Consider the following 26,020-nt stretch of genomic DNA (forward strand, 5'->3'; position numbering starts at 1 on the left):
CACGCAGCACTAAAACAAGAGTTTAAATTTTAAAAGGAAATAACCTCTCAGGTGTCTCACCTGAACACATGATCGAATCACCTGAGACACATACCAGGTGGAAACGGGGCCTTTAAAGCTTAAAGCACCCAAAGTTTTCATAAAAGTAGTCCATATGTCCTGTGTTTCATATTCCAAGTTTTCTGAAGGCATTTTGACCATTTTACAAATAACAGACTGAATTTGAAGTCATCATTCACTCTCAAATCAAAAACGGCTTCATCAAATCTAAAATTGTATCAAATTTGTCTGTTGGACAGGACTCTGTTTCAGATGTTCTGGAGTTGATAAAGAAGCAGGAGGATCTGGAGGCCATGATTCAAGCCCAAAGTGAGAGATTTAATACCTTGCAAGCTAGGAGAATTCAGGTAAAATGCATTTATATACAAAGAACTGAATGTACTTGAACTGAATATTTGTCATATATACACTGAAACTCATAATGGCATTTTGGTTGAGCTCTCAAAATTTGCATGTAAAATGCCAAAAATGAAAATTCTGTCATGATTTGGTCGTTCCAAACCTATGAACTTTTTGCAGTGTAACACAAATGATTTTAGGCAGAATGTCAGCCTCAGTCACCATTTTCAGTTACATTTTGTAAATAAATAAATAGCTGTTTTAATTTTCATAATTAAATTTGCAAAATTCTGTTTGAACAGATCTCAAATTTGAATCTCAAAACCCCTCAAAACATGTTTTCAGATGATTGCTTAAAAGGATAGTTCACTTAAAAATAAAAACTCAATGTTATCATTTGCTCACCCTTATGTCGTTCCAAACCCATATGACCTTTTTTCTGCAGTGGAACACAAAAGAATATGTAAGGGCAAAATGTTATCCTCAGTCACCATTCACTTTCATTGCATCTTTTTCACATATAATGAAAGTGAATGGTGACTGAGCTTGTCCCTAACATCTTTTGCATTCCATGGAAGAAAGGAAGTCATATGTGTTTGAAACGACACAAGAATGAGTACAAACAACCATGTTTATCTGAGTTTTCATTCACCTCATAATAACTGATTTTTCTGCTCTTTCTTTGGCCCCTCAGAGACAACAGAAGATGAAAGAAACTCGTAGAGTTGACAATACAGACAGCAGTTGGGACAAGCCTGTTCGTGTGACCTCCCTAAAGAGAAAACCGTCTGAGCATCCTGTTTTACCTCCGCGACCCTCGTTGAACAATCCTGTCCTGAGAAGTAGCAGCAGTGGCAGGAATGATAATTCATCCACAGCCTCTCGAGTGTCCACAGCCATCCTGAAGAGAAACAGTAGTGGTAAAATGGATTCCTATACAGTATCACGTGTGGCATCAGGCCTCAGGAGGGACAGCAGCAGTGGTAGTGATACAGTAACTTCCCCTGACAAACCGTCCACCTCCGTTCTGAAGAGCCCCACCTCCTCTGTTGAAAATCCTCCACCTGAAAACTTCAATGCTGTTTACAGATCCCATTATCAACGTGCTGCCTTCAAGATTGACCACACCTCCACATCCGAAGATGAGGCAGACTCTGTGAGACAGATTGATGAAGCTAGCAAACCCCCCCTCAGTGTCGTTCCTAAACCAAGGTCCTTCCCCAGGCGTCAGAGATCATCAAGTCCTGAAATTGAGAAGTGGGGCCCTCCTACATCCATACCCCCTGAGCATCCCTCTAAAGTCAACACAGAGATGCTCTCTATCAACAACCAGAGCTCTGAGGAGAGGAACATTCCCCCATCTACTCCTCCAGAAGACCTTCACTCATCTCCTCCATCTTCCATTTCAGAGCAAGAAGAACTACCTGAGGAGTCTTCCACTGACACTCCAGTACAGACAACTGTTGCCACCAAGGTAAACACTGCTCATCTCGTTGCTTTGTTCTGTAGTTTGTTTTTGTACCTTATTTTGGTCTATAATTTATATACATCTCTAGATCAGAGGAGAGCATGCCAAAATGGAGGGTACCTTGGAGATTAAACTGAAACAAGGAGGAATTAAAGTAAGCTTTTCAACCAACACCAAAGGATGATATCAATTAAAAAGCTCTCTCCAACATATTTAGCTTCACTTCTTTGTTTGTAGTGTGGTTTTGTTTCTGTAAGAGCACTTAATGGTGGAACATTGATCTGTTGGCTTGGAACAGGGCTTGGATCACTGGGAAACAGTCTATGCACTACTGGAAGAAGAGACACTCAATCTGTTTAAAGACCAAGGTGCTGCCAGTGAGGTATGACTCTACACTGACACACACACACACACACACATATATATATATATATATATATATATATATATATATATATATATATATATATATATATGTATATGTATGTATGTATATATATATATATATATATATATATATATATATATATACATATACATATATATATACAGTTGAAGTCAGAAGTTTACATACACTTAGGTTGAAGTCATTAAAACTCATTTTTTAACCACTTTAATATTAACAAACTATAGTTTAGTCGTTTAGGACATCTACTTTGTGCATGACTCAAGTAATTTTTCCAACAATTGTTTACAGACAGATTGTTTCACTTTTAATTGACTATATCACAATTCCAGTGGGTCAGAAGTTTACATACACTAAGTTAACTGTGCCTTTAAGCAGCTTGTCAAATTCCAGAAAATGATGTCAAGCCTTTAGACAATTAGCTTCTGATAGGAGGTGTACTGAATTGGAGGTGTACCTCTGGATGTATTTTAAGGCCTACCTTCAAACTCAGTGTCTCTTTGCTTGACATCATGGGAAAATCAAAAGAAATCAGCCAAGACCTCAGAAAAAAAACTGTGGACCTTCACAAGTCTGGTTCATCCTTGGGAGCAATTTCCAAATGCCTGAAAGTACCATGTTCATCTGTACAAACAATAGTACTCAAGTATAAACACCATGGGACCACGCAGCCATCATACCGCTCAGGAAGGAGACACATTCTGTCTTCTAGAGATGAACATAGTTTGGTGCGAAAAGTGCAAATCAATCCCAGAACAACAGCAAAGGACCTTGTGAAGATGCTGGAGGAAACAGGTAGACAAGTATCTATATCCACAGTAAAATGAGTCCTATATCGACATAACCTGAAAGGCTGCTCAGCAAGGAAGAAGCCAATGCTCCAAAACCGCCATAAAAAAGCCAGATTAGAGTTTGTAAGTGCACATGGGGACAAAGATCTTACTTTTTGGAGAAATGTCCACTGGTCTGATGAAACAAAAATGTAACTGTTTGGCCATAATGACCATCGTTATGTTTGGAGGAAAAAGGGTGAGACTTGCAAGCCGAAGAACACCATCCCAACTGTGATGCATGGGGGTGGCAGCATCATGTTGTGGGGGTGTTTTTCTGCAGGAGGGACTATATATATATATATATATATATATATATATATACACAGTGCTGTGCAAAAGTTTTAGGCACTTGGGGAAAATGTTGCATAGTGAGGATGTCTTCAAAAATAATGCCATAAATAGTTTTCATTTATCAATTAACGTCATACAAAGTCCAGTAAATATTAAAAAAAAGCTATATCAATATTTAGTGTGACCACCTTTGCCTTAAAAACAGCCCCAATTCTCCTAGATACACCTGGACACAGTTTTTCTTGGTTGTTGGCAGACAGGATGTTCTAAGCTTCTTGGAGAATTTGCCACAGTTCTTCTATCTATTTTGGCTGTCTCAATTGCTTCTGTCTCTTGTTGTAATCCCAGACTGACTCAATATTCAGTGGGGGGCTCTGTGGGGACCATGCCATTTGTTGCAGGGCTCCCTGTTCTTCTATTCTATTCTATCTGCAAAATAAATGTTAGGGAGTCTAAAATGTATATTTCCTATTGACACACTAAAGCTGAAAATATAAATAACCATCTTAAGACAAATGCTTTTGTGAAGCATCTCATGTGCCTAAGACTTTTGCACAGTACTGTATGTGTGTGTATATATATATATATATATATATATATATATATATATATATATATATATATATATATACACAGTTATGTACATTATGACCACTCCCAGGTGAAGTGAATAAAGTTGATCATCTCCTAAGAAGGTCACATGTTAAGGTCTTGGTAGATTAGATGGTAAGCAAACAATCCGTTCTCGTAGTCAACATGTTGAATGTAGGTGAAATGGGCTAAAGACTTGAGCGACTTTGACATGGGCAAAACTGTTATGGTCAGACTACTGGGTCAGAGCATCTCTAAAAATGGCAAGGCGGAGGACCCACAGCATATTAGGCAGGTGGTCATAATGTTTAGGCTCATCAATGTGTATATATGTATATTAAATAACTATAAAATACAATTATAAAATAACTAAAATTTATAATAAAATTACAATTAAATATATATATTCTTATATAAAATATAAATTCTTAAAATGTTTAAATTATTTAATATATTGGTTACACTTTACAATAAGGTTCCATTTGTTAACATTAGTAGTTAACATGAACTAACAATGAACAATAATTTTACAGCCTTCACTAATCTTCATGTTAATTTCAACATATAGTAATACATTTTTAAAATAAAAAGTTTATATGTTAACATTAGTTAATGCAATATGAAGTAACATTAAAACTGCAAGTTACTTGCGAAGGAACACTTTATATCAGTTGTGGTACAGCACTGCTCTTCTGGCAGAATCGGAGATGACCTGTAGATTGGAGTCATGACGAGCAGTTTTTATGTTGATATTATGTTATTCGCTTAAAAATGTATAACCGAAATATTACTTACTTTGAGGAAGATAAACAACAATTTTAATATGATTCTTAAAGCGTTAATCCACTACACAGTACACATTAATATTTGTATTGTACTACGCATATCAATTTAAGAGGTGAAACTCGTGAAATGGTTGATATGAGTCCAATTGAAGACACTATTTTAATATTACAATCTACAGCTTCAGTGGACAATGCAAGTGAACCGTAATACTACAATTATAGGTCTATGCACTGCAAACAATAAGACAAAATGAAGAAATTATGAAATACTTTATTGAACATGAAAAATATGAAGAAATATGCAATATAACAATTACATTAATACATTTTTAATCTTTTATTTGGAAGTAAATTTACAACAGAGAGATGGTTACATGCTAAACAAATGAATAAACATTACTGTGCTATGAAATCTGTACATTATAAACAACTTGAGATGAGCATACATTCACCATCGTGTACCTTTAGTGGCTTTTAGATCTGTTTAAACAGGATAAAATGGCAAGTGTCCATACACTGGTTTATTACTCCAAAAATACTTTATTGACTTACACTTACTTGCAATGTTTTAGACCATTAGGTTTTTGTCAGGCAACTAAAAGGACAATGGAAAGTGACAACAAATTTTGCATTTCTGTGACTAAGGTAAAAAAGAAGAAGAAAAAAACAGCTGCACACACACACTTAGAGACACACAATTTGGGAATCTCAAAACTACAGCAATGTTATAAAATACTCAGAAGTCATGAATATTAGTATACATGTAACTTCACCAGAAAAAAAACTAAACTTATAAAGTCATTGCGATTGGCACACGAGTAAGTTCAATTCATTAAAGCTTGACAAACAAAATAAGCTTCAACAACCCTACCAGAAAACATGCTAGCATTATAGCAGGTAAACAACTTTGCCAAACAGTAAAAAACAGTTAAATCCATTAGGAGAGTGATTTCCCGACTCCTGAATCCGCGACTGGACTTACTGAACAGCTGTCGCACTCGCTTCCCGCTTCTTCCGACACAGCCGGACCTTCTTTCTGAGCTTACGGATATGTTCTAAATACTGTATTTATGCCTGCAATTTCACACCAAATCCAACCCGACAGCTTAAAATAAAAATCATTATTGTAGCCTTACCGTAGTGAATCGGGGTAAGACAAGGACATGGTTTTGAACATCGATTTTTTTATGTACTCACTCCAATAAGGAACTTTTGTAACCAAAAATATCTTACATAGTGCAGCTTTAAGAAAGATTAATAAATGATATATATATATATATATATATATATATATAATGTATTGTTCATTGTTAGTTCATGATACCTAATGCATTAGCTAATGTTAGTGGTGGTGGCATAGTGGGCTAAAGCATATAACATGTAATCAGACGGTTGCTGGTTCAATCCCCACAGCCACCACCATTGTGTCCTTGAGCAAGACACTTAATTCCAGGTTGCTCCGGGGGGATTGTCCCTGTAATAAGTGCACTGTAAGTCGCTTTGGATAAAAGCGTCTGCCAAATGCATAAATGTAAATGTCAGGAATTGTGAAATGCATAAATGTAATGTTAACAAATAGAACCTTATTGTAAAGTGTTACCAATACATCTATATAATAACTTAATAATAGCAATAGCATATATTGTAATGCATTAAAGTTTAACTATAATTTAATACAGAACTGTACACGTTGGCCACCTATCAACTTGGCTGGAGCAATCTGCAAAGATAATCCTTACTACAGAAGAAAGGACCACACCTTCAAACTGATGTGAGTTATGATTTTTTTCACCTGCCATCGTAAAGGGACTTCACTGGAACATCTGCTCACATTGCTGATGTCTAATAAAAGAAATCTATGATTCCATTTCACTTTCTGGTTTAGACTCAGTGACGGCAGTCACTATCTGTTTGCCGCCTCCTCTCAAGGGGAACAACAAAAGTGGTTGAAGGAGCTTCAAATTTGCACAAATCAAGCAGTGTCTTCAGACAGTCCTGGGTAAAACCAAACAAACAACAGTAATGATAGTACTATGTCAGTGCATTGTCAATTAATAGAGGGGTATGTCAGTTACTAGAAGAGCTGTTATTTCTTATATGCTCTAATAGGCTTGTCATGATTTTTTTCCTCCAAATAGAATTAACACAGAAGCAAGTAGAGAAAGCACAGAGCAGTGTGATTCTGTGCCAGCCGACACATCTGACACACAAGTTTCTGCCACAAAGTCAAACCAGGAAAAGGGTGAGAGAACAAACAGAGCCTGAGTGCTTCTGTGTGTTTTATGTGTGCCAGTGTGAGTATGTGTGTTTCTGTTTAACACACCATGGATTCGTATTAACAGAAGACTACATGGACAGCTGTGAGACCGAGAGAGAGCCACCACCAAAACCCCCCCACACTTATTACAACAAACACCGCTACCCTGATGGAGGAGAGAGCCAAGACTCGGGTGAGATGTGATGCTTGTTATAGGTCATGTATTTGAAAAGTGTTGCTGCAGACCAAATAACTAAATGCAATTTGTCCAAACTGGTATCTGGGGTAGGACAGTTTGTAAGTACAAATGACTTTCAAATGCAACTAGGCGTTTCTATCAAATAATCGGTTCAATGTTTATGTGCCAGATAAAAAATTATTTTCCATGTTTTATTACATTTCAAATCTTTTTTTCTTTCTTTTTTTTAATTTGTCAGTAACTGAGGCACAAAATGTAAGAAGTCTACAGAGGAACCAGCCTCCTCTTTTCCCCCCACCACCTCCACCAGAATACCAGACAGAGAATGGAGCCAAAGACAAGTCCAAAAACAGGAGTGTCTTCAAGAAATTTTTCAAAAAATAAATGTTGTGTAGTGGTAGCTATATTTGCACTCTACTGTAGCTTACTGTTGCAGTAGCTGACAGTTGAGTTATTTCAGTTAATCGAATAGAATGTATTATTGTTATTATACTCTGTAATTCGAGCATCTGCATTTTCTTAAAGTAATGCTACAAATATAAAGTCTGCTTCTGTAACTCCAGGCTTAAATCAACACCTCATAATAATTTTTTTAATGTGTGCACAGGATTCGAAAATATAAAGAAGTACATTTCACAACTATGGTAAAGTTAAAAACTGAAATCTATTCGATCTATTTCTTAAAAGTATATTTATTAAATTCACATGTTTTTCTTTGATTTTATTATGTTAAAAAAATCTAAAATGCTGATGAAGGTGTATGTATTTTTTAGATCTGTCTTTAGATTTTTAATAATAAAAAAAGATGCACTGTAAATGTCAAGTAATTTAGTAGTGTTAAGACTTGTAATTCTAGCAAATCTGCGATTCAAGTTGACCTACCACATGATGGCACTACAGACTATAAAACTTGGGATTGTTCCTCAGTCATTGAGAAAAATGGCTAAGCAATCGTGTTCGTGTTTATAATTTTAAAAAAAATAATTTTCGATGCTTATTTTAATGAAGAGAAATGTGAAATCTCGTTTGTGAATTGTAAATACTGAAAAAAAAAAAAAAAGAAAAAAAAAAAAGGCTGGTGAAACGATTTACAAATTAGGATTGCCACACGGTCCTCGCGCATATTTACCGCTTTAAACTATTATAACAAAACTTACTCCATATGTTATATGTATATACTAATATGTATAATAATAATAGTAATAATAATTATTATTCTTATTATCGAGTCAACAAATGACGATTAGTTATAGGATGTACTGATACTCCCAATAACGCACAAACACGTAATTATCTATTGTTTGTATTTTTATTGCTAATGAAATCTCGATGTAAAAACTTGTTTTTGTGGTCGCCTGTTGTGGCAACAAGAGTAAAGACTATAAGCACAGCATTATTTTTCTACATCTTTTTATATCGCACGGAAAGGCTAATTATTATAAATCTGTAAGGCAAAATCTTTTAATTCGCCATAAGTTTACGTTACGAACAATTTAAACAGTACAAGACAGCACAATATTATTGATTTTTAACGAGTAAGGTAGTCAGAATGTAATTCTTCAGCTTCAGATTTTAGCTAGAGGTATGATGAGCAAATAATCATATGATATTAATTGTGCATGTTGTGTTTACCTAATCTATCAGAAACTTCTGCAGCATTGAAGTTTTAAGTGGCATTCATCTCTGAATATATTCTAAGCGCAGAAGATAAGATTTGCTTGCATCTTTCTCGCCGCTAGAGGGCGCACTAATCAAGACAACAGAGACTAACAGGACTGACTTAGTCCAGAATTACCTACTCCCTGTTTATCGGTTTTCATTTCAACACAAGCGTATGCTTGTTGAGGTTAGTGACAACATGCTTATTTAAGCGACGTGTTCATGAACATTTCAGGCTTTTCAGGAGATTCCTCGCGCTAAAATACCGTCATTAATTTACTGTTTTCAGCATAAATGTTCTGCTGCTGTTAGACAGGAGATGTGAAGTTATAAATGAACACCGTACTGCGGTATTACTCAGTGGGGATGAAACATTTCAGAAAATATCTAACACTGCCGTACTATATAATGCAACCATTAACACTTACCTTAAACTACATTGTTACCTGCACGTCACTATGCATACAGGTTGCTTAAGTTAGATAAATAAAAACAAACTTATATAAACCCATATTTTATTATATTTTACAATCCATATGCCCAGGACGGGGCCGGAGTTTCGATAGCCTATAATCTAGCGTTAATGAGCAACAGTAATACATTTTTATTTCTTATAATGATTTGTCAAACATAGCACAACAAATATAAAAACACGCAAATGAATTTGTACTTTGCAGTAATGGAGTCCAATGCCTGATATGGGCTGGAAGGCATTTTCAAAAGAGGAATGTGTTTGTGCTGTTACTCATGTGTTAAATGCATTGATTTAAAAGGAACATATTTGAACAACTGTAATTGTGACGGAAGTCTGAAAACTTGTGCAATATCCGCCTACCTATTTCTGGCCTGTTTGACCTCCGAAAAAAGCCCGAATTTTCAGCAACATGATTATTATTATTATTATTATTATTATTATTATTATTATTATTGCATCTACAGTTCGGCAGTGACAAACAGATCTACATTAATAACGCACACATGATGCAACTTGTTTACTGATGGTGGCTTATAAACGTGCCATTTCTAAAAAAAATAATAATAATATAATAATATATATATATATATATATATATATATATATATATATATATATATATATATATATATATATATATATATATAATTGAATGTATAAAAAAAAAACATAATTGAGTCAACGTCTTACCCAGTCATATTGTTATTGATTTCCCTTGGCTTGGAAGGTTCAACTTCATACAGTACAAGTATATTAAAAGCAACATGTGGGCTGTCGTTGCGCGTTGACATAATTATCCTGAGAATATGCTATTATTAATTTTATAACTTAAAACAAAACAAAAAAGACGGAAAGAAAGAAAGAAATTTAAATCCGGCTGTGCAACTGGTGCAATATTTTGTACGGTTTTGTTAGATATCAAATTGAATGTAGTCTCTATATATGCCATGCAATAACAATGTGTGTAAGGCAACAATGAGCTAATACAGCCTTTAGCTACAACAACTATAAAAGGAAGAGGTCACTCAATAATCCTCAAACATGTTCCCTATTCCGCAAAATTTCTCCATTTCCCATTTTGACGGGAAATAATGTCACATATTAGTTTGATTATAGCTAACGCACAGAAAGTATGAGGTCATTCATTTAGTCTAATGGTAGTGTTTAGAAGATTAATTAAACCTTTACATTATTAAATAAAATAAACAACCACAACGACATAAGCAATAGTTTAAAAAAGTAAAAAAAGAACTCCATACAATACAACAATTGATCATATACCTTAAGATGCTTATGCAGGCCTGTGTGTAATACTACAATTCCACCTTGTGGGACTCAAGTAGGTCTGTTTGTTTGTTTGCGTGTGTTTGCTTGTGCGTGTGTACGATTTGTTTGCACATATGAATGCGTGTGTGCCGTGCGTGTGTCTGTTGTTCAGTCAACCCCCCTACAACGTCCCCAGCACAAATACACACCTATAACCCCTTCCATTAGAGAAACTTCAACAGTAAATATAAAGCAGATGACTGATGCCAGCATCAATGAGGTTATTATTGCGTCCGCATAAGGACATATTTTATATAGCATTTATAGAATGTAACAACAAGAAATGTATTACAAGTCTATTCTGAATTTCTTGAAGATTATTATTGGCCTTAACCAGTACTACACTGGTCTATATTGTCCTCGTTTTGTGTTTTGGGAGCCAGCTCCAGAGTAGATGCTCCCCATCCCATATAAATAAGTACATTGATTTGTCCACTTAGGGAGGAAGGGCGCATTTGTACATTTTTTATCTTACACTGATTTACCTTTTAAACTTTTTACCTTTTTTATTTAACATACGCTGTCATCTCTATGCCTGGTGAATAACTAGGCTGTATAGCAACAGGAAACTGCATGCATCTTGGTTTTTGTCGTTAAATTAATAAACCCATCTATATATACACGCCCAGAAATAGCCTAAGTTAATAACTCGCTTTTATTATTATTGTCATTATTTATTTCTTTATTATTATTATTATTATGATTATTATTATCATCGAGTGGTAGGCTAGTAATAGTAACCTATCATGATGACGCCAGAAATAATGATACTATAGCGTCTTAGTACAACATGAATTAATGTCATGCATGTTTATAATCCTTCCCATAGACTTGCAACCAGTAGGCTATGTTGCTACATGTACGTACATGACGTTTCAGAAAAATACTTAAATTGTTATAAATACTCGTGAACGAATAAGTAGCTTATATACGTTCTACATTCAATGCAAATGCCGTGCAATTTAGCTATGGATTAATGGTATATGCGCTCTATATAGCTGCATGTATTAAAAGGTTTTTTTTTTTCAATACAGGAAGTAGTACCTGTTTTTGTGGCAACCTTTGAGTCCCTTTTGTTTCCCCCCTGCGATATGAAAACAAATGGAGGACGCATGGATATGTTGAAACAGCACTCTACAATTATATATATATATATATAAAATTGATTGAGGTTATGTGGTCTGTAATCTTGGTAGGACTTTGCTGGGTGAAATGAAAGCCATTGTTGACTGGGCATGAGCATTGGTGGATCTTGTGTATCTTTACGCACTGGAACAGGCTCTAAGAACTGCTCAGTGATTGGCTGCACGGTTAATACTTATGCTGCTGTGGTTGGCTGCAGTCTCTAAAAAGGTTCAACCAATTTTTTTTACAGCTTAGTGTCTGTGGCTCCGTAATTAATTGTAGCTAGCTGTCTCATATCGACGTGTTTTTCAGGAACATGAATAGTTGTGCGTTTTTTTTTTAATTAGAGGAGTTGCCAGAGCAAGAGATTTGAAGTCCAACTGTGCTGCTGTTGCTGCTGCTGCTGGTTGTTGCTACTCTATCTTACTTGTGATGTTGGATATGGGAGAAAGGAAAGAAGTCAAAATGATTCCTAAATCATCGTTCAGTATAAACAGTCTGGTTCCCGAAGCCGTCGAAAGCGACAACCACAACCGCCACCACCACCACCACCACCACAGAACGGTGCATGAGGAAGAGGAAAAGATTCCTTTACCTGCCCCAATCCAGGAGCAAAAGTCGGAGAACACTTGCGCGAAAAGTGAGAATTCATCCCACGACTCTTCGTGCGCGGATGAGAAGGAGAAACAGGAAGAGAAAGGGGACTCCAAAGAAGGAGAAGGCGGCAAAGAAGGCGAAAAGAAAAACGGCAAGTACGAGAAACCGCCTTTTAGCTATAATGCTTTGATTATGATGGCGATCCGGCAGAGTCCGGAGAAACGATTAACCCTTAACGGCATTTACGAGTTCATTATGAAAAATTTCCCGTATTACCGGGAAAACAAACAGGGATGGCAGAATTCCATCAGACACAACTTGAGTCTGAACAAATGTTTTGTTAAAGTGCCCCGGCATTACGATGACCCCGGGAAGGGGAACTACTGGATGCTTGACCCCTCTAGTGATGATGTGTTTATTGGCGGTACGACGGGCAAACTTCGGCGGAGATCGACCACCTCTAGGGCAAAACTGGCTTTTAAAAGGGGCGCACGGCTAACTTCCACTGGGCTGACGTTTATGGATAGAGCTGGCTCTTTATATTGGCCCATGTCGCCTTTCCTCTCACTGCACCATCCAAGGGCGAGCAGCGCGTTGAGTTACAACGGCACATCGTCGGGTTACCCTAGTCACCCAATGTCCTATAGCACAATGTTGACTCAAAACAGTTTGGCTAACAATCACTCGTTCCCAGCCTCCAATGGCTTGAGTGTTGACAGACTTGTGAATGGAGAGATTCCTTACGCCACACACCACCTCACAGCGGCCGCTTTGGCCGCTTCAGTGCCATGTGGGCTCTCCGTACCCTGCTCCGGGACTTACTCTTTGAATCCGTGTTCAGTGAACCTGCTCGCGGGCCAGACCAGTTATTTCTTCCCCCACGTTCCTCACCCATCCATGAGCTCCCAGAGCACCACGTCCATGAGCTCCCGGGCTGTTTCTTCCTCCTCCCCGCAAACGGCCTCCTCTCTCCAGTGTGACTCGTTAAGGCCTTCCCTACCCAGTTTCTCCTCCGGACTTTCTAGCGGACTTTCTGACTACTTTACACATCAGAATCAAGGGTCAACATCAAATCCACTTATACACTAACTAACATCCACAGGATCAGACTGTAAGTGAACAATTTACACCAATTTACACTGTAATATATATAAATGAGAAAAAAAAATGAGAAAGAAAGGACAATTCAAGCCGAATTCCAGGTGTTTTGTATTATTATTATTATTATTATTATTATTATTATTATTATTATCGTGCATTTATTTCTGTATACAAGCGTCAAGTGTCGGGGAACTGTTCCACTGTCAACAACGTGCAATGTGACCAGAGTAAAAAAGGATGAAGTATAGGGGTTTTATAAGGTTGTATGATTACTTTAGAATGTTTATTTAAATAGTGGTTGCAGTTTTGTCTAATTTTAAATGTTAAAATATCTAATACCATTACAAAACAACCACCAGGCATCATGTTTGCAGTATTATCACTTGTCATGAGCGCACATATGGGGTGAGATTTTCTTCACAAATTGATTTTCATTTTTAAATAAATATGTTCTATAAGTGCACAATACCCGTTCAAATCCGTGACTCCTTGTTATTTTGTTATTTTAATAATACAGACTGTATAAATCCATTTATAATGCATTTATATTAACAAGTTTCTTTGTAGACCAAAGAATGGGTATCAAATAACAAAATATAGTTTTATTTTTTTGTTGTTGTTGTTTTTGTTTTTTTTGTTTTGTTTTTTCCAGTATTCATAACTTTACAGACAGTTCTGAAGGGGACAGACGTAATGAATGCTTTTAGCTTGTGTCACCACCATGCAGGTCACATTTTTTTTGTAATTAGTGAAATGTCAATACCTGTTGTACTTATAGGTTAACTTTGCGAACATGTAACCCGTGTTGAGTAAATGCCTCATAAAATATTGAGTGATTGTTTATGTCGTCTTTAAATTCCATGGTTGTGATTTTGTCGCTTAAACTGTTCACCGAACAAAATAAAAAAAAGTAGGTTAAGTACATTGATTAAGAACATTTTGTCTTTTTTGAAGAACTGTCATTTAGCTGTCTGAAAATATATTGATTATGAGTGTATGTTTATGTTTATCAAAACATGTAAGCGACAGTTTGCGGGTATATGAAGGCCCTTCCAATGTTTTGCAAACCTAAACTTACAAATTGATCTTTGGAGGGTGAATTAACAGACATAAACAGAGACACACAAAACAATATTTTGGGGTACTTACTACTTTAGTAGTAAACAATTAATAATAATAATAATAATAATAATAATAATAATAAAAATGCATTCGACATTGTACAATGGTATTCCTATCAAAGGCTTTAACCGACATATGGCTGAAAATTCAATTCTCCCTTGTACTGTGATCGTTTCAGTGGGTTAATCTGTTACCTTGTTTTGTGTTAAAAAAAATTACAAAAATAATTCTGAAATATTTTGCTGTAGCTTAGCTATTACACATTTATTACGAACGTCTACTGGTTGTAGAGGCCCTAAACACCAATGCATAACGCCTGATAATCACTATCAGCTCTTGTTTTTCGGCCAACAATAGTCATTATTTGCAGTGCATAGCAACAAAATAGCTTTCAACACTTTAAGTTCAGTAATTTGTTCTTTTTTTATTATTTTTTTAAGTAGACTTTGTGGTAATTGTGTCCAACCGTGATGCAATAACCTCTGTACTATATACAATAGACCAGTGGAACTCAATATCTCCTCGCAAGATGCTATCGCTCAAATGTTAAACGGGGTGACCACTCAAAAACAAAAGCAAAAAGAGCATTTAGAATTTAGAAGAAAGATATTTTATTAAAAGTAAAAATAATAAAAATGTAACATTTAAAACAAATTTTTTTTTGGTGTAGCCTACATGTGGAGATGTCTTAATCTTTAATGGAGCTACTGTATTTTCTGCCCACCTACATATATGGTCGCCTATATATATATATATATATATATATATAATATACAGATATATATAGATTGGGTATATCTATATATATATATAGATAGATATATAGATAGATAGATATATAGATAGATACAGATATATATATATATATTGGGTATATATATATGCATACGTACGGATGCAAAATAATTAGCCTATAATAATTTATATACAATAGAATTAAAACAGAGACGTATTGTACGCAGAAATATTTCAACTGAAATTTTGACTTTTCATTTAAATGTATATGTATATATCATGTGCCATTTTTGTACTTTAAATTTCTATGCTTCTACTTTATTCAGCTGTTTGGCTGAAGACCCACACAATAAAATAATTGATACTAATAGATTGAATTTCGAAAGCAGTACAATCATGTGGTGGATTGTAAACGTGAGTAGCTTCATGATGCATTTATTTATTTTTTCATAGCGATTCTGAGCCAGCAAAATGATTATCGTTTCGGGCAGTGATTGTTTGCTTTGTGCTTATTTAATTGTACTTCCGGTCTACAGTTTTCAATGCACAACGATTAACAATACCCGAATCAAAAAACAAGGCCTTGAATCGCACTGGTCATTGAAATTTGCTTAGAAACCTTTTTCGATTCGACGCCGTGGACTCATAGTTAACACGAAACGAGTGTATTGAATTTCACAGACATTAATGCAGCGTTAATAAAGCTATGCAAATTATAGTTATTTTTCCTTTTTGTCTTTTCACAAGATCTTACAAGCAGGGTTTAGCTACAAAAGGCGTGGTTATTACCCCGAGGCACAGGGAGTGTGTGTTTCAGCCGCAGAGATACCAAATCACAAGAATCAATGGAGTTTATGCGAATTAATAACGTATATATTTCAGGAGAGTTAAACAAGCACATCGTAGTTATAATATTACAGTTGTAAATTGATACAATTAGTGTATTTCTCCAATTGTATGTTCAATAAAAACGTGTAGCCTACAAAAGGAATAATGTATAAAGCATCGTATAGTATTTGGTTTCGAGTAGGCTATAATTATTATATAACTGATAATTAAGACAATAATTTAGAATAAAGTGTTTTTATATGTTAACGGAATGGCACTGAAATAATTATTTGGTCTACATGAACTATAAAATATCTAAGCTGTTGGCCTATAGCAGGCCTACTAACAAATGGTCAAATTTCTTTTGCATGTCTAGCGTGCGACATTTGTTCATTTTTTTTTTTTTTTTTTGTGCTGTTTGCACATGAAACACGCATGTTAAAAATCTTAGGGTCCTGCCATGGGACCTATGACAGTCTTGCGTATGTAGCCTAATCTTGCTGCTTGCTATCAGTTGTCTTATCAAATATGTGACTACAGCCCTATGAAGAGGTCAAGTCAGAATAAGTGATCTAAATCAGTGTTATAATGCTCATTCTCTCTCGCCAAATGACGGATAAATCAACTTCTTGGCATGATTTTATGACTAGGGTCATTTTTTTTTTTTTTAGAAATAACTGTTGCCATGATAAGGTAAAACGAAGCATTAACAAAGCTGATCCACGTTTGAACCATTAAATGCAAAGACGTTTCCTCTCTGAAAGTAATATGAGCCAGGCAGAGTGAGGGCGCTAGAATGACGCAGAACTGTATGCATTAACTTCATATCTTTATAAAATACATGGCCACTCGGATACTTAGTTTTCCCCGTGGCAAGTAGAACTGTAATATCCTTTACAAGCTGTGATATATACATATCTCAAGCAATAATACAGAAGGTTGCTGCCACTAAACCATTATACTGCCTCATAATATATATATATATATATATATATATATATATATATATATATATATATATATATATATATATATATATAACTGCATGAAGCAATGTGGAATAAACGACTATTTTATTATTATTATTATTGTTGTTGTTGATGTTATTTCATGGTTGCAAATTCATTATCATAATAATGTTATTAATAAATATTTTTAACACCAGTAACACTGTTACTTTTAACATAAAATGGGCATAAAATGTTTTGAAATCGAAAAAGACTTCTTCAATGTACCTGCTTCAAAAACCATAACAAATGCTTTAGCCCAAGTTATCTTCTTTGTCTTTGGGTCAAAAGGATGTTTTGAAAAGGGGTTGTAATATAGTGCCGTCCCCTGCCTATACTGTATAGTAAAATATTTGCTAATGAAAGAAAACATTTGACAGATCGTGAATAATCGTTTTAATGAGAGTGTGTAACGCACCCGATTTAGTGAAGGGAGCTGCTGGGTTAAACAAACAACCTGTATCGTCACGAAATTTGATTGTTTCAGAGCACAGTTGTGTAATTCTTTTGAACTATGGTCTTTCTGAAAATCTATATTTCATATATGGAATTCCAGTTTTTTCAATTACTTAAAAGTAGGCCTTACCATACTGTTAAAAGGTGTATGTAGGTTTGTATGACAAGCAGTCATAAAGCAGCCTTTTTTATAACATAGCCTATACGCGCCGACACAATAGCGCAAATTAAAATAGAAAATACTTAAGCTTCTTTATGAATAAAGTCTATAGGCCTATTTAATTATTGGTGGAGGAAAAAAAATCTATAATTAGACTAATTAGCCACTTTTTACATGTTAAGAATTAAAATAGTATACTATTATCAGATTGATATATCAAATATGATATATCATACTGGTGCTTATGTTAAGTATTGGGACGAAAAATGTGACTGGTGTTGCTTATGGCACAGGTGCCCATATTAAGAAGAGCAATATCAGTCCTTTTTAAATAATTGTTTCTAATTATTTGGTCTAAAATGTCTTCTTGTTTTTTTTTTTTTTTTTAAACTCAATGAAGTGATAAAATAATGTGACAAAGGCCTCTCCTCTGAGATACCCCCCCCCCCCCCCCCCCCCCCCCCCCAGGCCATATGGACGGTAACCCCGAAGGAGAATTCTACCAAAAATAAACACAGGATGCCATACATGTTTAGCTTATGTAAAATTATGAAATGTTTCCTTTTATTCACCTCTCTCTCTCTCTCTCTCTCTCTCTCTCTCTCTCTCTCTCCCCCCCGTTGCGCGTGATATGGTGACCATGAACAAATTCACTAGTTTATTAGTGTCACAGCTTATAAAGAAAAAAAATGAAATAATGCAAGAAAAAAATGTTCAGTCGGTTATGCGCGGTCATTTCACTGCACGTTCTCGTCTTTTGATGGGTGAAGTCCATTTCTGATCAGCTGCATCCCAGATAGCACACGCACATCTCCGAGATGTCTGTTTAAGAGCGTTTCATCTGGAAAATCTGCTAAATATCTTAAAAAGATCAGATTTCCCACACATTTAAATCAGAAACGTCTCAAAGACATCTACTGAATGTCGTATTGACATCCGAGAGGAAGCGTCTACAGACGCATTGCAGATGATCAAACAACCTAAAAAAATACGTCTTCCAGACGTAAACACACATATAGACGTTTGGGTGATGTACCTGTGATATCAGTGGTGATACTTATTTATTTATGCATTTATTTATGCATTTATATATTTGCCAGATTTCCTGGTACTACAAAAAGTGTTAAAAATGCCCCAGGACATTTAGCTACTCCGTTGTATGTTTCGCATCATGCATTTCATGTTTAACGTTACTGCTCTTTTGCACCTGCATTTTCCCTCGGGGAAAAATATTTATTTATTTATTTATCTGTCTATCTATCATTCTGAACTTTAACCAACTAAATAAATAATTTAAATAAATTAAGATAGTTTGACCTTATAGCAGACCCCAAATTTTGGAGAGTTGAGTGACACATAAAAGACATGCGCTTAACCAATATGTTTAGTCTGGTGTATTTAGTCTCAAGAAGGAGACACCACCTGGGATGCATGATATTAATAACTTTCATTCAGGCTAATGAACAAAAACTATACTGTACTACTACTACTAATAATTATTATTATTGAGTTATTATTCTGTATGTAAATACGAGGCCTGTGTTTTTTGTTTATTTATTTATGCCTGTTTTTTAGTTGTTTTTTTTCCACTCTGTTATTTAATAAACAGTTTTCTTTAGGCTTAAACGTTACTAAAAGGTGCTAAAATTATTCTTGTTGGCTGACATCACTCCTTCAGTTGTAAAGGACTATCTATCAAAAACAGCCTCGAGACAAACCTGGAATCACAGCCTTCGTGCTATCAGATTGCAAACTCCCAATGCGGGTTGGGTGTCCGAAACGGAACCAACAAGCGCCTGAAACGACTGGTAGACTAGACTCTATTTTTATGTACATATACATGTGTGTAATAACGTTACTAATATGTAACTGTGCTTCACATTATTATGCAATAGCAATAGTGCTGAATTAGATCTATTGTTATTTAGAGATTTCACGAGCGATCCCGATTCTCAAAGTAAACAAGTAGGGTACACCCTTGTGGTTTTCTGAAGCCACTGTAGATCTATTAAATCATAGTGTCAATTCCGTTTTCATCGTTCTAAAACTTAATGGAATTGTTAACGTGCAGCAAAAACAACTAATGAGCAAAAATAGTGATGGTAAGGCAGAAGGGCGATGAATAAGATGGTAATCAATATAAAACAAACAACAATAATACGAATACTATTATTATTATTATTATCATTATTATTATTCATGTTATATATGTAAATATTAAATCAGGTCAAAAGAAAGAAAGAAATAAAGAGCGAGCATCTTTTTCTGTCAGTTTGGTCAGTTGAGCACAAATGCATCGATTCCTTAGACTTCCGCCCAGACAAGTGTAGCTACACCATTACATGACATGGTGTCTTGAATGAAATTGTATATCAATACGTATAACTCACATGTTTGTTATTTTAAAACTAAACATTTAGCAAATATTGAAGATGCTATGTGGGAGGCGGAGGAAGATGGGCCGTGCCATGAAGATGGCCCGTCAAAACAGGCGTAGGTTGGAATAAGCTACGATGAAGGCACGTCCAGGTTATGTTTTTTGTTTATTTCTCTCGATTATTGTACATTTCTTAATTATTTTGAATGACGCGCTAATTCCACCAGCGCTTTCCATAAAGAATGAAGACGTCTCCCCTATTCCATCTTTTGGGGTGAGGCAGGTTGTCTGTCAGTGAGGTATAGGCGACAGTCTGTCTACATGCCGTAAGCTGATCTGAAGAGTGCTAGAGGAAAACGGGCAAGATTCCTGGCCTGCAAGCCGAGATATTGATCTACCTCAGCCACCTAAACAAAGCCTCACCTGTTTCCCTTGTCCATACTTTATTTTATGCAGTCTGATGCTTGTTTTGTTTGACATTTCTTTTATTTCCATGGATCCGAACTTTGATACACTTTTGGGAGTGCTACATAAACACTGTGTTGTACCTGAACATCCAGATCTCACCAGAAGCATAAGAGACCACCCTTCTCTCCCGGTGCAGAAAATTACTCCCCGTTGTCTTTACAGTTAGGCCAGAAAATAAAGTTGTCATTCAGTGTGGCAGTGTCCAATAACATCCGACGTGAGATAAAACTAATTACTCCATTATGCCCCTCCAGTTAATGTTTCATATATTGGATCCACTAAAAGCTTCTTTATTATTTATCAGGCTTCGCTTTGGGCTGCTTGTTAAACATATCAAGATTACTTTCTGATCTTGTACAACTATTCGTCTGCAGTGGTGTCGCACAGATTCATTCATACAACCCTGCACGGCCCACCTCTTGAACACGGTGCTGCTGACAGACGGCCAACTTAGCCAGAGAGGAAAATGTTGCACTGACTAATTTGATTCCTTTGTTAATAGGGCATCATCTCAGATGCAAATGATTGTGCATTTGTTAGAGACATTAAATTTGACAACATTTGCACAAGTAACAATTTTTTCCCCCAGCGTATTTCATTTGAACACATATACGCACATATATTACACTGATAGCTATAAGTCTATATGAAACAAACAGGTGCCAACCCATGTGGCGCGCAACACATGCTTTGGCAACACACTCTCAATGCTAAATCGTCAGGACCTTTCTAAATTGGGCTAATTCGTATGATATCCATAAATATGAACAAACGACACGCAAATGTATCGCCAAGCAACACAAATTATAGTGTTTAGATAACTTAAGAAATTAAGTTGGATTACACATTTTGATACAGGTCTGCATGTCGACCTGTCCGTTTATTGTGTTTAGTTTTCCTATCATAGTTTATAGAGTTAACATCTGAATTGAGAGGGCCTTGCTTATTGATTGTAAAGCAGATGGTAACCATAAAATATAAATGTCCAACTCTTCTTTGTTGATCATTTTCATTCATTTTCATTGATTCTAAAAAACAAATGTCACAAACAAAAATGAAGACAAACAAACTTAACCAATAAAAACAATTAGTGTCTACAAACATTTTTCTTTTCGGGTTTCTTTGATATGTGTGTGTTTGATATCCTAATTGATTGGTATGCAAATGTGTTGTAATACTGCTCTTGATGATCACCCTTACACCTGTGAAATACTATGAATGGACAATACCCCAAATGGTGGTTGTGGCATCATTCCAAAGATAGTAGATAGATGTGTGTCATTCATGCCCATAGACTATCTCATCAGTGCATCGGTTTCTGAGCCAGACTTTGGCTGCTCAACAAACAAGCCAAACTTTTCTACTGCCAGCCTGCAGGAGATTGCATACAGGAAGATGTGTTAAGATGTCTGATTGTTTGAGGATGTTACAGAGACATGCCCAAAGCATTTGGGCACAAGGACTTGAGATGAGATTGCAAACCAATGGCGCTCTAATTCGGGAGGCATTGTTGACTGAGATCAAGGAGGAATCCGGCAGGATGGATTGCGAGGCAAGATGCTGAGATCTGAGGGAGCATGCTTGTCTATATAGGGTAGCTAGTTGAGCACGCAGGGCTACCAACTACAAACTGGGGGTCTGTGGGTTTGATTCCCTAGTGGGGCACCAAAGAGAATGAATGGGTAACAGAAGGGTCCTAGTGTATAGTACTGCCATTGTGCACCTGAGCAAAGCACTTAACCCCAAGTTGAGTGCTGCATCATGTTACTCTGGTCCCCTTAACCCCTTCTCCATCCAGGGCACTGCCGCAAAAGAGAAACTGTTCTCTAAGAGTTTTCCCAGGTTAAATAAAGGTGGGGGAAATGAGAGTATTGATATTGTGAGAAAATCTGGCTTTTTGATTTGAGGTGCAAGAGATCTTCTTTTGAAGAAACAATAATGCCTGTATTGCATGCTGAGGTTTTTAAATGAATGAAAATTTAGCAAAGAAAGATGAAATATGGGGAAGGTGAGCAAATATGTGCTTAAGTTTAACTTTTTATGTCTGGTAGGACAAAGTTGTAATCTGCATTGAGATGTGTGAAGAGTTTTACATAATTCAGGTTATCCAAGTCTGAGCCCATGAGTCTGGGATTTTAAGGCTTGGAGGAAATAAGGGTGTTTAAGGTGCCTCCTACTGACCTCAACTCTGTCCCTCTGATGCTCTGTGCACAAGCCCGTGACACGCTGAATAGTTTTCACTATTCATCCTCGTCAGATTGAATACACTTCAAGGAGGACCAAAGGAAGGGAGGAGGACAGAGATTAAGTCACACTCATTATTTGGATGTGACTATTATGAAGATGTTGTTGTCATGAAGATTATGGCATATGGTGGAAATGTAGTGTAATTCAGTATATTTGCAAGAGTTTTTTTTTTAAATTTTTTTTATGTAGACAGCTTTATCATGTATTAATTAGACAAAAATTTCAGTGTAACCAGAAAATGTTGCATACAGGCCACCAAGCCTTATTGTTTTATATATATATATATATATATATATATATATATATATATATATATATATATATAAAATCTGTGACAAATGATACAAGCCTATTCTATTTATGTATCTACTTTTTGGTAATATAATGTCGGCTAATCTCCAATGTATCTGAAATAGTGAAAGACATAACCTTATTAAACTATCAACAGGTCAGATATTTTTGGTGCTTTATGGTGTGCAAATATTTCTTGTGCATCATCAAAGAAATGGATCAATATTTCAAAATGATGCAATATTAATTAAAAAATTAGCAATTGTTACTAGTTTAGAATTAACTGAGAATTTATATAGTCTTTTATAATGCAAGGCAGACTTGCATTCTGAAAACAATTAGGATGTGTCCATGGCAAGGTCTCCATCACATATTCAAGGTAATCAGACCTGCTTATTGAAAGACAAAATAATAAATATATATTTTTAAATAATACAAAGAAAGGAGATTGATTGTACAATGTCCTTATATCCATTTCAGTTATAGGAGACAGACAGAATAATGCCAGAATAGAGTTAATGAAATTGCATTAAATCTATTGAAAATATAGCAAAGCTAGTAAATGTCCTGTTGATTTCTGAATACAAAATATTTTGTATATTTTTTTAATACAAAATAAATGTCCAATTTAATTTGCATTGTGATCCTACTTTACAGATGTTAAATATTAAAGATGTTTTGCTGTTGCTTGCTATTATCACTATGCTATCATTCTAGTTTTAGTGGCATATGCTTTTCCTTTTTTTTAAATATATATGGCAAATGCAGCAATATTACTGTTATTTTGCCTTATGATGAATGATCTGGCATCTGTTAGTGTTACTGTGTCACCATTTCTTTTAGTGCCAAAGAGGGAGGGGGGAGGGAGATAGAGGGATGTGCATAAATTGAAAAAAGAAATAACAGTCTTAAATTTGTCATTGTCTTCCTCCTAGATGTCTGGCAGTGTGTGCTGCAGTAGCCTGAATCCACCCTGTGATGCGTTACTCACCCATGCTGAGAATGTTTACAGTTGTAATCAAGGTCCATGTAACTTGTTTGTGAAATGTTTTGCCTTTATGTTTTAGAGGTGCTATACAATTTGCAAATAGTAGGGTATGAAGTCACAGTTTGATTAAATTGCTGTCAGTACAAAAAAGAAAGAAAAAAGAAAACAGAGGCATTGAACAAAAACAAGACTGTTATTTTGCATCCCTTTATTTTTCTCCCTTTAGACAGTCTTATAATTTAAATTAAACATGAATACCTTGGCATTGTGTTTGTGCAACAATTTGCTCTGCATACGAAGATCTGTATATTTTCTATATTTTACAAGCAATGTTTTGTGACATTTTGTTTGATGCTGAGACAGTATTCCCTTTTTGCTAATGTTTTTGCTGTAAAGGAGAAAACATGTTGAATTACTGTGACACAAAACTTTACTTTGAGAGATTAAAATGTATCTGTTTTTATTGATTTCTTAGTGGAGGAAAGTCTTTGCATGACCATAAAGCTTCTTTCTGTATTTCTTGAAATGATTCCCAATATTTGGCCAGTTTGCTGATAGAAGTGAGACTGCTGCGTAAATAATGTCTGATTTGTGTGTGTGTGTGTGTGTGTGGGTTTGTGGCAGCTTGTGAACTAAAGGAAACCTTGAACAAATGTGTCCATAGACATATACAAACACACACAGGAGATGCAGTGGATCAATTTCACAGCAGCTATCTTAATGTGAGATCTTGTGTATTTATTTAGAAAAAGAAAAGTGTATCCAGCCATGACACATTTTCCCTATGTGATATGAGAGGTTTGAGCTAGCACACTTTCAACACCCAAAGGCTTGACTAACTGTAGACATTACAGGTCTCCAGAGATATCATCTTGAGGGTGTCTTTTATTGTCTACAGTTTTGAAAGTAAACAACACATGTCTCTTTCAAAGACATCAAATACATCATGGAAGAAAAAATGAGAGCTTTTCGTTGCTTTCTTAGATGAGAAAACATTATAATGGAGATGATGGAGAAAAAAAAAAGTCATGTCTTAAAATGTAAATTATATATATACAATATGAAATGAACATATTGCTTTGACATATAATATTTTGACATTGTTAATACCAATGCAACTGTTTACAGGATATTAACACCACATTTTTATTGATCTAAACAAATAATAAGCACTGAAGATTCAACAGCCCTGTAAGACTATAAAAACTATTAAAATAAGTAGGCTGGGGGGGAAAGTTATTAAATACATTTTTAAAAGGGAAATCACTAGTCCTGCATGATTAATTCAAACAAACCAACAAAGTATGAAACGCTCTGAAGATGATTTTCTGAATAATTGATGACATAATCATTTGTAGCCCATGTGTTGTACCTAAACTAAAGTCTTAAATCACACAGTTGCATCATCATCAGTAACTTCTTCCCAAAATCGTTGTTGATGTCCAAGCCCTAACAATGTGGAAGAGGGGAGTCCCAGTTTCAACACAACGGCCTTCCTCATGCAACACATTAAAACACCTCTCTCCTTCTACCCATGCTGCGATGGTTTTTGACAAATTTAGAAAATAAAGAGATGCAAACAGCATTCGCCACTCTCGATGGGCGGAACACGGAACCCAAGCTGCCATTGCCACAAATTTCACAGAGCAATTATCTACTTGGATTCATAGGAGTTTACTAAACAAACAGCAGCCCCGCTGCGTCCCTCTCAGGCTGCGGCACAGATCAATTCTACATCACAAAGCGCCATAGATGATCACACTGCCTACACTCTCATCACCTATATGTATCGATTATTTTTGTGTCTTAAAACAGGTGTTTGCTCTGTC

General features: G+C 35.6%; 2 protein-coding genes across 2 annotated transcripts in view; both read left to right on the forward strand.

Annotated features, from left to right (window-relative positions):
* Positions 1-8,041, forward strand: part of sptbn5 (spectrin, beta, non-erythrocytic 5) — a 52,804-nt gene extending 44,763 nt beyond the window's left edge. The window contains exons 62-70 of the mRNA XM_051722491.1: positions 300-407; positions 1,094-1,873; positions 1,956-2,021; positions 2,166-2,249; positions 6,453-6,544; positions 6,659-6,772; positions 6,912-7,015; positions 7,116-7,223; positions 7,468-8,041. Coding sequence (XP_051578451.1) covers positions 300-407; positions 1,094-1,873; positions 1,956-2,021; positions 2,166-2,249; positions 6,453-6,544; positions 6,659-6,772; positions 6,912-7,015; positions 7,116-7,223; positions 7,468-7,613 — 1,602 coding nt within the window. The 3' untranslated portion in view covers positions 7,614-8,041. The remainder of the gene's footprint in view (positions 1-299; positions 408-1,093; positions 1,874-1,955; positions 2,022-2,165; positions 2,250-6,452; positions 6,545-6,658; positions 6,773-6,911; positions 7,016-7,115; positions 7,224-7,467) is intronic.
* A 4,078-nt stretch (positions 8,042-12,119) lies between these two features.
* LOC127455083 (forkhead box protein G1-like) lies at positions 12,120-24,358 on the forward strand. The gene is made up of 2 exons (XM_051722664.1): positions 12,120-13,522; positions 24,139-24,358. Exon 1 carries the CDS (start codon positions 12,247-12,249, stop codon positions 13,498-13,500), a length of 1,254 nt encoding a protein of 417 aa, XP_051578624.1. The 5' UTR covers positions 12,120-12,246; the 3' UTR covers positions 13,501-13,522; positions 24,139-24,358.
* Positions 24,359-26,020: the final 1,662 nt, after the last annotated feature.

Source organism: Myxocyprinus asiaticus, chromosome 17, assembly GCF_019703515.2.
Source record: "Myxocyprinus asiaticus isolate MX2 ecotype Aquarium Trade chromosome 17, UBuf_Myxa_2, whole genome shotgun sequence".
Classification (NCBI taxonomy): Eukaryota; Metazoa; Chordata; class Actinopteri; order Cypriniformes; family Catostomidae; genus Myxocyprinus; species Myxocyprinus asiaticus.

What these genes read in the sequence shown, in the direction of transcription:
- LOC127455083 (XM_051722664.1), top strand. Translation starts at nt 12,247, where the DNA reads ATGTTGGATATGGGAGAAAGGAAAGAAGTCAAAATGATTCCTAAATCA.